Source organism: Pyxicephalus adspersus, chromosome 2 (genome assembly GCF_032062135.1).
Source record: "Pyxicephalus adspersus chromosome 2, UCB_Pads_2.0, whole genome shotgun sequence".
Taxonomy (NCBI): Eukaryota; Metazoa; Chordata; class Amphibia; order Anura; family Pyxicephalidae; genus Pyxicephalus; species Pyxicephalus adspersus.
The window spans coordinates 30,469,296-30,483,921 of NC_092859.1; the positions used below are offsets into that span (position 1 = coordinate 30,469,296).

Genomic DNA, 14,626 nt, shown 5'->3' on the forward strand with positions numbered 1-14,626 from the left:
CACAGGTTTTGTTCTTCCATGTCTATGCTTACTCCTCTACTGTACCATTAATAGAAGCCATGGTTGTCACATTGCACACCATATCTGCCTTTGTTCATCATAACATGGTGTATCCATTATGACAATGACTCTGCATTTCTGGAACAATAGCTATTTTCTATAATTGGTAAACTACTTGTAAGCTGAATATTTGTATATAATGTTTTTAGGTTTTAGGTAGACCTCAATAGGATTGAGGGCTCCAATAACATGTTATATTACAAGATCACCTGAAAAAAATCATGATCAATTGTTTGTTCTTCTTTTAGGCCTTTGGACAATCCTTCACCGTCCACCGTAAAGTTGCTGAAGATGGAGAGACCCGGGAGGAGACCTTATTACAGGAGTCAGCAACCAAAGAAGAATATTACCTGGGTAGGATTTTGGAGATGCAGAATGAGGTACGGCAGAGTAAAGCAGTCATCGGTAACGTACAAGGCGAGAACGAACGTCTTACTGCTCTGGTTCAAGACTTAAAAGAGGTAACTCTTCTATGTTCTTCTAAAAATATTCCCCTCTAAAGCAGAACTTCAGGCAAACAGCTAAACTACAAAATGTATGTGTGCATTATTTCTATTTATCCAGTCTTCAAAGTTCACAAGCTCAGTAATGCAGCATGATCCCATTTGGCAGAAAACGAGACTTAAATGAATTTTGCTGCAGTGCAGTAAACCTTACAGGTCTTTTCTACCCCTAAGCTTGTGACTATCAGCATGCATTTGATCAGCAAATTAACAGAATGGATCCTTGTGCTGTTTCTGCCTGTCACACTCCAGCCTTGCTGTGGAGGGACTACAAGAGGTTATCAATAGCAAGTCACATTTAGGTATTTACCCTAATTTTATTATCCGCTCTACCAAACCATTGGACAAAATATTATTGGGTAGCTCAGGCAACAGAATCTTCCCACCAGTCTCTGTCAATCATCCCAGTACAATCGTCTATAAATGTAGCTAGGTCATCTTCTGCAGACATTGTAGTCTGTCCAGCAGCTAGTAATTCATTTATAACTTTCTACAAAATGGAAGATAATGTCAGATAAACAGAAGTACTGGCTTTCCTGGAGAAGATGCAGCTACATATTCTTTCCTGTTCAGATTAGCACAAAACATAAGTATATGATGATGACGTCTTTATGGAATGAAGAATTAGAAATAATAAAAGCCTATCCTTGGTGCAGTTGTGCAGGTGATGTTAGAAAACTAATCTCAATGAAGATTCAGGCAAGTATGTAGGTTGTATGTAACTAAATATATTTTAATATTTTTTAAAAGAATAGTCAACCATAATTTTTTTTTTTATTCCGCCTGGAGCTCTGCAGTTAAAACGTTCTATATAATTGCAGGGGAGAGCAGGGAGATAGAGGGCACAGAGTCAGTGCAGGGTCAGACAGAGTCTAACTCATTCTTTGTAATGGTTAAATCCTCTGTTAAGCTTCAGAATGAAGCAATGCACTTATGTTGGCAAATGCCAGGGTTGTGTACGTGCAGCCAGTGACTCTGAGCACTGGTTTCTGATATCTTCACCTGGTTCATTCATTATCAATTATTTTATGACATCAGAAGTTACTCCTTCCTTTTTTTTATTCTTTTAAGGCTACTTTACTCCATCAGCTACTGGTGAGTTGGTTGCAGTTTGATATGAGAACAAAAAGTAACTTGACAGGTGTTTGAACCCTTCTAGCAAAAACTAAAATACAATAAGTAAAATAATAAAATAGGTTTGGGCTTTGGGATACATTTTCTTCTTGTTTATTGACAACAAAGGTTACAGTTTATTTGACACAGACACACATATTAATTCCTTGAAATCATGGTAAAATGGCAGAGATTGTCACATGTATGTTCAGTATGTAAGTTCTAAAGCTAGATGAAGGCAGGACAGGTTTTGGAGTTTCAGTTAATAATATTATTAATAATAACTTGTATTTATATAGTACTGACATATTACAGATTGCTTTACAAATCCATAGTTATGTCACTAACTGTCCCTCTGAGTAGCTCACAATCTAATGCAGTGTTTCTCAACCAGGGTTCCTCCAGAGGTTCTACGGCAGGGGTGCCAAGGGCCAAGTCTGGCCCCCAACGTCCTTTTTTTTGGCCCCAAGGAAATCCTAAATATGAACTGCAGCTGGCCCCCGGCTTCATTTAAATAGCCCCTTTACTGCAATTCCCGGTATCACTCGCATCTATAGACCAGCAGGCTCTCTGCCTATGCGTGGCCCTGCATTGGACTGTTTTATAGATGCAAATAATGCTGGGAATTTCAGTAGGGGTGCTATTTCAATGAAGAAGGAGTTCCAGCAGCGGGCCACTCATAAGATTTAGCCCACATTGGCTGCATCTGGCATTTCCAGCACTCCCCCTCAACTGAACGTTTCCTTGGTACTCCAAGGCATGGACTTCAATGGTTGGATTTACATGTGCGTCTTATATGCCGGAGCGTCTTATACGCCGAAAAATACGGTACATCTAATGAGAAGGAAAAACTTCCTCAATTTTTTTCAATAAATTTCAAGGTTGGCCCGTGACTTGGATTAAGTTTTTTAATTTTGGCCCACTGTGCATTTGAGTTTGACACCCCTGTTCTACAGGTTCCTTGAGCAATGAGCAATCTGTGCCTCTCAGGTCAGTTTAAGTGACACCAGTGATCTTTTTGGCTATCTGTAAGCGAAACATTCTTCCCAACACAGCGTAGTCCAACACTCCTCGGGTATAGTGCTTCAATCAACAACATAGATTTGTCAAGCTCTACAGACTCAGGGCACCCTTTTAGTACAAAGCGTTGGGCTGATATCTTTTCAGCTGGCCTTTGTACCCACCTGTCCCTGCCATAGAATATTTTTAGCTCCCCTTCCCTGACTTAACCTAATACACACTCTCAAGATGCATACTTAAGTTTTGTTATGTCATACATAAGTCTGACGGCCTCTACTGTTTGTTTACATCTAGAGATTTTTTTCTGAAGCCAGGGACACTAGAAATGTGTCCTCATCGAAGTCTATAGGACAAAAATGCACAGATGTTGCCTGGAAGACGAAGAATTATGATGTAAGAACATATTTACAATGCAGACGCCAAAGTTATTGGACAATGTTATCTGAGACAGGATTTTTTTGCCTTTCTTGGATATGTGTCTAAGATATGGCTCTTTTTTATTTATTATTATTAAAGAGCTTTATGATAAAAATGATATATCAAACCCCCTTATCAGTGTATTTGTTTAACTGGTATTTTTCAGCTTTGTGATCTGTGCATTGCATAACTAGCAAATATGATAAAAAATGATCTACCTTTCCATCCTTGCGGACATACGTTGTTACGACGTTACGAGTTGGGAAAGGGGATCTCGACTTATCGCTGTCTTCAGAGCACTGGAAGTATACTTCGCTACTGCACATAGCGCCATCAATATCATCTCTCTGAGGAACTCTTACAAAGTGTTTTTCCACTGCTATCTGACTCCAACGAGGATTTCCAAGTACATTTCGTCCTATCTCACTTTTACAATCACACCTCTTGCATACACTTTGGACACCTCACATACATTTACGCACTTAAACACTTTTCATACTATGACTACACAAACTTACCTAACACATTATTTTTGTACTTTTTGATGTTTTTGTGTATTCAAGTCATACTAATTTTTCAGCTTACAGGCCTATATACTGAAATCATACAATGAATAAAGAACAACTATGGTTCAAATGTTGTCCTTTGTTTTAGGACTCTGAAACTTAACCCCACCTGCATGTCAGCTGGAAGGTCTTGGGACATCATAGTGTTTTGGACCCATGCAGTAGTATTCCTAGATTATCTGACTTCTGGGGTATCCTCCACATTAAAATATACAAACGTATCATGGGGGAAATTGATTGCATTGTCCTGCAGTTTGACAGGCCACAGTCACCATACAGATAATGTGATGCTGTGCAGCAGAATGATTGGTGTGGTGTATGGTAGGGGTTGGGGCAGGCTGGTAATAAAGCACAGCCAAAGTACTTATATGTGTGTGGTCCCCATTGGCAGGTAGGAGTGATGAATTTGTGCAACTCACTTCACTTGTGCACAGATGGGGTAATTAGCTGCTTACTTTGTTTACAAAAGTTACATAGTTGGTTAGGTTGAAAAAAAGACATAAGTTCATCAAGTTCAACCACTAGAGAAATAAACATATCCCAGATATAAAACCCTATAAGACATAGCTGGTCCAGAGGAAGGCAAAAGCGGGTCTGTAGTTACCTGGTAATGACTTTGATCCCTTTTTGAAGATAGGAACCACATTGGCCTTACCCCAATCCATTGGTACCTTGCCAGGGACTAAAGAGTCTCTAAAAATTAGAAATAATGGCTTGGAAATAACTGAGCTCAGCTCCTTGAGGACACGTGGGTGTAATCCATCAGGTCCTGGTGCTTTGTTTAGCACCACATAGACCCAGGATTAAAAGAAATGTACAATGTATTGAAGGGCACCAGTGATGTATGTACTGGTGTAGGAACCACTGTAGGTTGCCCCTGTGTAGGTACACAGCTAGGACTATTACATTTTGTGTGACAAATTTCCCCACCTATGGTTAGCTAAATATCCTCAAAAGTGAATCAGGTTGGATTGGCCCCCCACTGAACAAAAAAGTTTAAATTCTTCTTTAGGGTGTACTGCAGTGTATTAATCCCAGTTCACAGAAGAGTACTTGTTTACAGTGGGGCTATGGGATGGGCTGCTGTTAGGTGGAACAGCATTTGTGTATAATAGTTTCTGCTCTCAAACCCACAGAAGATGCACACAAAACCCAGCAATATAAATGTTTGCTGGCTTTTATCCCCTCTACAGTTCTTCTTTAATATGTGTTCGAGTTATACCCACGTTTCCATTTTCAGCACCATCTTCTTCCTTCTTCACATATTGACACAGTGCAGCATGATTTCCCATTGCAGCCAGGGGCATTCCTGTGGGAACGCGATAAGCCAAGTGTAAGTCATTTCTTTCAGTAATTAACAAAAAAACATAGTGATGTATTTCTCCATGTGGTGAATGTTAATGAGACCTGTTAAGGTTTACCAACGATAATAATTGGAAGTGTGTACGTAGCTTAAGAGATACTTGCAAGGCATCTTCTCAATGATTGTAGCCGAGTCTGCAATCATTGAGAAGAGTGTGCGATCGTAGTGGAACTGCAGAGTTTATCTGCAGTTCAGTTCCCACAGTCGCATGACTTTGGGGCATGTTCCCACTGGTCTCCCAGACAGCAATTTTGGTGACAGTACTATGTAAGTCAAAGTCTCTAAAAATTAGAAATATTACTATGGCATGTGAATTTTTGGATTTGACCTTGAAAATGGAAACTTAGTGTTAAAACTGAGGTGGTCAAAATGTCAGTGCCTATTCATAACTTGTACTTCACCTTCTAATGTTGTGCATATGTTTAAATATTTTTTTCTTAAATTAGTAGTTCTCTTGGTATTGAATATTTATTCACCAACATGTATATAAATAAAACTCATGATTTCATACTTCATTTCAGTAGCTGTAGAGCCTAACTCTTTCCAACTGCCCACAATATTCATTGTCTTATGCCAATCCTGGTACTTATCATTTGAAGCTGTAAAACCTTCGTTCCCCCGCCACCACCAGGTTTCTTTTTGGTTACGTGCCGTCCTGGATTCTTTCTTTGTCCCAGTGTGAAGGAACCACGGGACGTAGCCATCTTCTTCCTTTCACCTGCGCAGTTGCAGGATTTTCTCCTGTAAATGTTAAAACAAAGAATGCCATTCAAACTGCGTATGTGTGAAAACAGCACTTTTTTTTAAATGCGGGGAAAAGCCCCTTCTGTGCATGCCTGAGATTGTGCATGTGCAAAAGGAGCAGCCCTAGGCTTCCTGGTATAAATGACATAGGTATCCTGAAAGGATCTGCTTCTACTTCTAGTTCCTCGAATGCACCCTGACTTCTCCTTCACTCACAGAGACAGACGTCTGGAGAGATATCCCAATAACACACACGCACACATTCTGCTTGATGAATCAGGGGCATTGTAAGGCATACAAGGCATACATTGTATTTCAAAGAATTTACAATTTCCACCATCTGGTTACAATTAAACTGAGTAGACAGGAGAAGAAATACAACTTCCTTACAGGAACATATATGGCTCAAATTAGATTAGCTTTTTTAACCCTTCATATTCCAGGAGGCTCTGTGCTCCGACTCACTATATAATGCCACTGCAGTAAACACACCGGGAAGGGGCCATCCCTTTTATTTTAAAAAGTGTACCTATTAAAAAAAAAAAGGAATGGGAATATTTTACTGTTTTATCTAAACTAAAAATTGTGGCAATAGGTCGGCTTTAAATCACTTTTAACTTACACTTTAAATTTACAGTAGGATTTTTTATGATTGCATTTTTAAACATAATATTGTTAGTTATGGGTATACGCCAGCCTTGCAGTACCCTATCTTATGATTGGCTGCATGCAAATACATTTGCCAAGCAATATGGTTGCTGTGTGCATATTACATTTGTTTAGCCATTCATCCTCAAAAGAAGTATTCACTGATTTAAACCCTTAAAGTTCATACAATTTAATTATCTTCATAACTACATTTTCTGTTATAATTTGTTATATCATAATATTATTATTACACAGTATTTATATAGAGCCAACATATTGTGCAGGGCTGTACATTAAATAGGGGCTGAATATGACAGACAAATACAGACAGTGACACAGGAAGAGGACCCTGACCCGAAGAGCCCACAATCTAAGTGATCTGTCATACCATTGTCTTGGCAGAACATATTCCCCACCTAAAGGAACAGAGACTTCTAGGTATGGATGAAGCTTTTATTAACATATGTGTGAGAACAAACAAATATGGCTATTGTTCTAATTTTTTTTACGTGTGCTTTAGTTTATAACAGCAAAAACAAAACAACTGTCACTTTCAAAAGTCTTAACTGTAATAAAGATTTATGTTAGTGTTACATCTGATAGAACAATGGTCTGTTGGTCACATGTTCCACTTTAAGCACTTTGATGGTTTTTCTGAGCAGCTTGTTTTTAGAGGTCCAGATTTCTAGTTTGCTTTTTTAGCACAGAGCATTTTAGTACAATAGTATGGTGAAAAGATTATAGTAACTTACTGGAGTCTATTTTTAGAGTAATTATTCTAACATTCAAGGTTTAAAATCTTCCTGGTCCATATATTTTCCAAGGCATTGATTAATTCTTCACTACAGAATGTTCAGTGAATGTCAGATAGACTGCTTTAGTCAAAGCCTCCACAGTTCTTTTATTAACAATTAAATGGCTGCAGATTTCTGTGGTTCTCATGACCAAATACTTGTGTAATCAGCCTTTGTCTGCTCTCTAAAGAATTCTTTTCATTATTCTTCTTCATATATTTTCATCTAAATGTGAATAATATCACTTACACAGAAGTTTTGCAATGCAAAGCACAAATTTATTTCATATAGTCAAATGAGAAGTGATGGCCTTTGTGGCACTGTATTGTGCTCGGGGATCCTGGATCCGGGGACCGGTCAGCTTACTGCTAAATGCATGAAAATTTGCCTAACAGTTGAAATAAAGAGTGGAGTCATCTGCGGGTCCCGGGATTGTTTTTTTTATAAACATCTCACAATCTTTACAAATGCTAATTTAATGGGTAATTTCATGGCTGTATTTAAAGTGACCTTGCTGGTGCATAAAAAATGTAAAAAGTGCACATAAAATATACAAATAATGAGGATCTGCAATCATTAATACATCATTCATTTTATTATTATATATTTTATTACAGATTTATTATTATAAGATTTAATATTATAAGTACAGGCAGTACAAGTGACTTGTATAATCTTTTCACATTTCTTGGATTGTGAGAGGAAAAAACAGCACAAGAAGCCAATCAGGTAATTTGTTTGCAAGGAGCATACTGATAGGAAGAAAAGCAGAGATATGGAAAGTGTGGTCACAGGCAGAGGAGCAGATCCAAGACACCAAAAGCAGTAGTAAAATATAAGCGTTCACTATTTGGACCTGTTTTCAACTTGTAGGGTATCTTTAAAGAACCTTAAAAACTCAATTTAGTTTAGTGCATGTATTGTATGTTTTCTCAATGAGCCCATTACAGTGTATCTAAAGTCACTACTTTACACTATTCTACTCTGTTTTGGATAGAACATAAAAAACTCAGTGGGGTTTTTACTTTGTTGTGTGTCACATGTGATTTTTCTCCAGAGTCACAGTTACCACTGGAACAGATTTCCCCAACAATAGATTGCCACTCATCTTCTGTTACAGTAACTGTGAAATTGTGCACTTTCAATCAGTTTTTGTATTGCTGGCCAGGATATATATATATATATATATATATATATATATATATATATATATACACATATATAGGTAAATCTGAGAGTAAATGGGGTAAGTGGAGGTCCCCCATCACTATTCAAATCTAACTAAGTGGCTTTAGGTTATTATTATTATTATTATTATTATTATTATTATTATTAATAAACAGGATTTATATAGCGCCAACATATTACGCAGCGCTGTACAATAAATAGGGATTGCAAATGACAGACTAATACAGACAGTGATACAGGAGGAGAGGACACTTAAATGTAAATATTTTGCATAGAAGCTGCACATATTCCATGTAGGCACAGCCAGCAGAAAGTTCATTCTGGAACATGTAGATTTTTCATAGCTCTCATTGCCCCTTGTGGTGTAGGATATGCAGAGGCATCTCCAGAACTTCAATTACCCTTTCAAACAGCAGGCAAAATACAAGGTTCTAGGAAGTATAGGCACCAAGCAGGTATGACACCAAGCAGGATAGATTTGGGTATCTAAAATTTTATCATATTATATTTGTTCTTTATGCATTTTTTACAACATTTTTTCGCTTTTCCACCTGTAAGTAATTTTTGACACAAAAGACCATGAAATTGGGTAGCCCTTAGACCTAATGTTAGTATAACTTGCACAACTTCAGCTCCCCCTAATGTCAGTTATAGACTACTGCAGTTTAATTTGGTGGTACTCTAATTAGAACTCCAGATACCAATTAGAAAGCTGCAGCATTGAACTTTGAAAGCCAAAATATGATAAGGATAATGACCTTGTTGTAGAAGTTGTACAGTTTCTGTCATGGGGGAAATAGTTGAATTTCTGTTCTGGGAATCTAAGCCTTATGAGAAATCACACATTGTTACAGTAACATATTTTTTGCACTAGCTCAGGGGTGTCAAACTCAAATACACAGAGGGATGAAATTAAAAACTTAGACCAGGTGACTTAGACCAAACTTGAAATGTATTGAAAAAACAATTAACCTCAAAAAGAAGAAACGAGAACACATGAGAAGAGCATGCAGTAATATGAAGTGGATTTATCTAAATTAGATCAATCCACTGCATATAACTGCATGCTCTTCTCATGTGTTCTTGTTTCTTCCTATTGAGATTAATTGTTTTACTGTGCCAGAGAATGCAATGTGAAACCAAATGAATTGATGCATTCATTTGGTTTCACATTGCATTCTCTGGCACAGCAATAGCTCTATGATAATTCCTGATAGTAATAATCCTGATAATTCCTGATTATTGAGGTTACCGGTCAGTATAAACTCTGCAGGGTCCACGCATAGGCTGCTGTTCAATAGACACTAGTGATGCCGCTACTATAATTCCTGGCATCACTTGCGTCTATAAAATGCGGGGCCATGCATAGGCGAGGGACCGCTGGACTAGAAACATGAGATACCGAGAATTGTAGTAGCGGCATTGTACTCACGTCTATAGAACAGCAGCTTAATATGAATTGCAGCTGGCCCGCCGTTACTACGGATTGCAGTAGCAGTAGGCCAGCTTCAATTCATATTAGGAATTCTTATGGGGGCCAAAAAAAAAGAACGTGCTGGGCCAGGTTTAGCCCGCAGGCTAGAGTTTGACACCCCTGCTCTAGATTGTCTAATAATATTAAATTATTTGTATATTATAGATTTTTATAGATTTTTGTATATTATAGATTTTCTGTTTCTGCGCCTCTGTTGTCCCCTAAAATGGGACTGTAAAGGTGATTGTTGTATATGAAATGGCTGCAGGTTTAACCTTAAAACACAGTTATTTTTCCCAATTTTGGGAATTAATCCTCATCTTCTTCCCTGATTCAATGCATAATCTTACTCCCTAATTCAGTTGTTGAATGAAAATAACTTAAGAAAATACTTGAAAGTTCTGAGTGGTAAGGACTATGTGCCTCAATTAATGTGACAAACATAGGATTCCATAACTCTATGTAAGCTATAGCTCCAGCAACTCATATGTTATACAGGGCTATTATGCCCATTATAGGGGCTTCCTTTAAATAGGGGCTGTTTAATGTATAATATATTGTGGCATTTGTAAGAGGAGCTGCTGAAATAAAAGGTTGGTGGGCAAGTCCACAACCCCAAGAGGACAGGAATAGTCAGAAGATATCACATTTGGAGTTGGGAGACTTTATGAGAACCTAATTCAGCCTACCAGGTTCCTTCTATAATATCTAAACCACCAAGGAACCCCTTCTGTTCTGGTTAAGCTGAATAGTACTTATTCAATTCATTAACTTAAGTCTAAAAGGAGTGGAAACAGTTATATCCTACCACATTCTACACTTCTGGATTTGAAGTCCTGGTGGCCCCTAGATCTGGAATGTGCCCCTCTGCCAGCTGCAATGTTGTCAACCCTATTTTCTTCCATCAGTCCCCTAGCAGCTGGTGTTCATTCTCGAAGTACAGCGGGGAGGAAACCAGGAGATAAATGCAAAAATACCTGCAAATGGTTGACAGAGGACAGGGATGAGTTTAGTGAAGCTCATAATACTGTAAGTTCTCTTTGATAGCAGAATATCTGTAATGCTAAAGAGGAAAAGGAAAAACTGCCCTCCTAAAATTGGTAACTAAATAAAATCTTCTTATTGAGCAGGCACCCATTGAGCAGGCACCACGTCTGGGGTTGAAAGCCCCTACTAATACCTGTAGTATTTTACTATTATCAATAATCTTTTGCTCTTTTCACCTGCAGACAAATGAAATTCTGGAGCTCCAGCGGATGCGGATGAAGGATGAGATCCGAGAGTATAAATTCCGTGAGGCCAGATTGCTCCAGGATTACACCGAGCTAGAGGAAGAGAACATAACTTTGCAAAAACTGGTCTCCACCTTGAAACAAAACCAGGTGCGTTCTTCTATTACATTATCCTAGAAATATATCACCTGTTAATACTCTAACTTATAATAATGCTGGTAAAAGCAGATGTATAATTTTAAGTGGTTATTTGCAGCGTTTTTCTTTTTGCCTTTTTTGACTTCTTCATAAAGGGTCATTTCCCTAGCACAGCTCCGTTCCTCATTGTAATAATCTTTTCCAGTTCTTGGAGTGACTGATTACTATTTATGCTGGATTAGCTCCTCTGCCCCTTCTCCTTCTGTCAACTTATTTTGTATTTACCCTTACTGTTTTTCGAAGATTTTGGTGATCAAGACAGAGAACATGAATTACCATAACAGGGCTACATAGAGCTATAAAAAAACTTGTCAAGGCTTATATCTTCACCATTTTACTTAAATATATATATATTTATAAAAAAATCTTGCCTTTCTTTAAACTTTAAACAATTTAAGATGTTGGGCCCTATATTTTGCAATCTGAAACGGATATATCTCATTAAAAGTGGCTATTTTTATAACTAACTTTACAAGTGTCTAATAAATAAAATGATACACAATGGTGAATTTCTAATAAATGGAGCCAAGATTGCATGTTATCATTCTATGGAGACATTCTGAGCCAGTCACATGTGTGCGTATCTTGCCGAGATAAATAGTCTTAAAATCACACAGGAGTTTAATTAGCAGAAATATCAGATTTCACTCCAAAACTACTATACTTGCCTCAAGGGAGTTCTCTGTCCTCAGGAGACTTCATCAACTGTCCAATTAGTTCTGATTTTTAACAAAAGCCTTTCTTAGAAGTTCTTCATTAAATTATTGGACTAGAGTAAAGCTGCAAGGCCCATTATGACTGATGTGTTTGGATAAAAACATGCTCATTATCTTGCACTTTGGCATGCATTGCATTTGAGCTGGGTGTTTTCAAAGAACTGCACCATAACACAGAAAAAAGTGCATGATGACATTTTAAAAGCCCAGCACACACCAATGCATGGTAAAAGGTTTTGCTGGAAAGATTTGTTTGTTGTGTCATAAAGAATAATAGCGTACCAACACAGTTGGTACCAATGCAGTGCTTTGTGGTAATGCACATGGAAAAGCATGTAACACTAATTAGGGGTGAGTTCTAAATAATTAATTTATTCATTCATTAATAATCTAATAAATTATTAAGCCGCATTCATCAAGTACGGTTTTAAAAATTACATTTTCAGTGGGGGGAATCAGATTTTTGCTCTTCTACAATATGTCTAACCCAGTAACAAATATATATTATATCACAGCTTATAGTCATGCTTTTCACCATTATTTTGACTTGGTGATTGTCTGGTTTTTTCAGAGGGTCTCCAAACAGACCATCAGATGAGACAGTAGATCCTAGTTAACTATTTAATGTTGCAACAGAGAAAATCAAATGCTTAGTAGTTAAAGCATAGAAATTCTTATTTAAACGAAGAAATACATCAAACATTGCCCTAAGGGAAAGCCTACGGCATCATCTATATGTCATCAAGCAGAAGGGTCCAAAAGTTTTTTCTCGGGTACTAAAGTATATTAGTCTACTAACAGATAATGGAGTAGTAGCGTTCCGTGATCGTCTTTTGACACCAAAAAGATGTTATGTATGTCTTCTCTGTATGTCAACATTAGGTTGCCATCTGATTGGTCCATCAGCAGTGGTTTGCCACAAGTTCCTTTTATCTTTCACATTGTCTGTAGAGATTCGGATGGTGTATAGGTAATAGGTCACATTGTGTGAGTGGACAGCACATCAAGTTTTCATTCAATGAAAAGCAAACATCAGCACTTAAAGTTTTTCATATAAGCAACATATATTTTATAATATTTATACAAACCCCCTAAATTTTTTATCTTAGTGATCCTGCCACTTACTGTACTGTATCTATAGAGCATCACTGTCACCTTAAGGCACAATGTGTTTGGAATAAGGAACACCTCTCACTTTCCTCAGTTCCATAACAAGTGATCGGTTCTGTAGGTCACTATTTATGAAACAGGGAATCATACATTCCCACAAACATTCCCTCATGGGAATCTTCCAGATCCATGTATATCAAAGGCAGTAATTGATTTCCAGGAGGGAATGTCAAATCCCCTGTTTTATAAATAGAGCCTTTAGAAATTAGACACATAATGTAGGACAGCACTGGACTTGTAGCAGAATCAGCAATTAAATGGGGCTTACATATAAAGAAATCAGAAATGTAGAATACATATTTGTGATATGAGGCTTTTGTCTATGCAGCTGATCCCAATAATCAAAAATATGTGCTCTCCAGTAAGTTATTATGTAATCACAGTGTGTGCCAGAAGGATGTCTTTTAGTCTTCCCTTTCAGCTAGATGACACCAAATGCTAAAAGCTGGAAAAGAGAGTTACTAAAATGATTTCATAATAAATTAACTTCTTTAGGAACACCAACATTTTACTTTGTCCACCCTTTAGGCATCTTGAATTTTGTTTGGTTTGAGTTTTTTAAAAGAGATTCTGGACCCATAGATAGATTTTAAAGCTGTTATTTAATTAAAAACTTTTTCTGTGTTGTCTAATATAGGTTGAATATGAGGGCCTGAAGCATGAGATCAAGCGGTTCGAGGAAGACACGGTGCTCTTAAACAGTCAACTGGAAGATGCTATTCGGTTGAAGGAGATAGCAGAACATCAGCTTGAGGAAGCCCTGGATACGCTAAAGAATGAGCGAGAGCAAAAGAACAATTTGCGGAAGGAGCTTGCACAGTATATTAACATCAATGATAGCATGTACAACAATCACATTAATATTGCTGTGGATGGGCTAAAATTTTCAGAAGATGGGGAGACTAACAATGAAGAAAAGATGAATGGACATATTCATGCTCCACTTAAAATAAATGGAGATTATCGGACTCAGGCAGTACGCAAGGGGGAGTCAATTCATCCTGTCTCTGACCTCTTTAGCGAGTTGAATATATCAGAAATGCAAAAACTCAAACAGCAGCTTATTCAGGTAGGTAAAATGCTGCTAATATTGGTGGAAATACTGCCTTTTCATTTCACATAAAATGAATGTGCTGCCTTCCACAAAGCAGGAGCAAAACATAACATAAAAATGTGTGAGATTTGACTTTTTAAGAGACTTGTTTCCTTTTCTTCTGATAGGCCCTTCATAATACAAGAAACATACACATTAAAATATATAGAATTTCATTGGAGAGTAACTGCATTGGAAAACCAGGTGTGCTTGTAATACACAATTTATAGAATATTGAGGTTTCTAAAGATAGAATGATGAATTGACAATTATTGCTGTATGTGTCTGTTAATGTTTTCTGTTTCACGTCAGTGCAATGAGACAAAT

General features: G+C 37.4%; 1 protein-coding gene across 9 annotated transcripts in view; it reads left to right on the plus strand.

Annotated features, from left to right (window-relative positions):
• BICD1 (BICD cargo adaptor 1) overlaps nt 1-14,626 on the plus strand; it is a 105,648-nt gene that overhangs the window by 47,959 nt on the left and 43,063 nt on the right. For 8 of the 9 annotated variants that reach the window (XM_072400232.1, XM_072400233.1, XM_072400237.1 and 5 more), the window contains exons 2-4: nt 309-521; nt 11,120-11,272; nt 13,844-14,275. In XM_072400232.1, the coding sequence (XP_072256333.1) occupies nt 309-521; nt 11,120-11,272; nt 13,844-14,275 (798 nt within the window). Of the gene's footprint in view, nt 1-308; nt 522-2,990; nt 3,207-11,119; nt 11,273-13,843; nt 14,276-14,626 lie in introns of those variants that run through there. The other variant, XM_072400238.1, reaches the window with a different exon arrangement.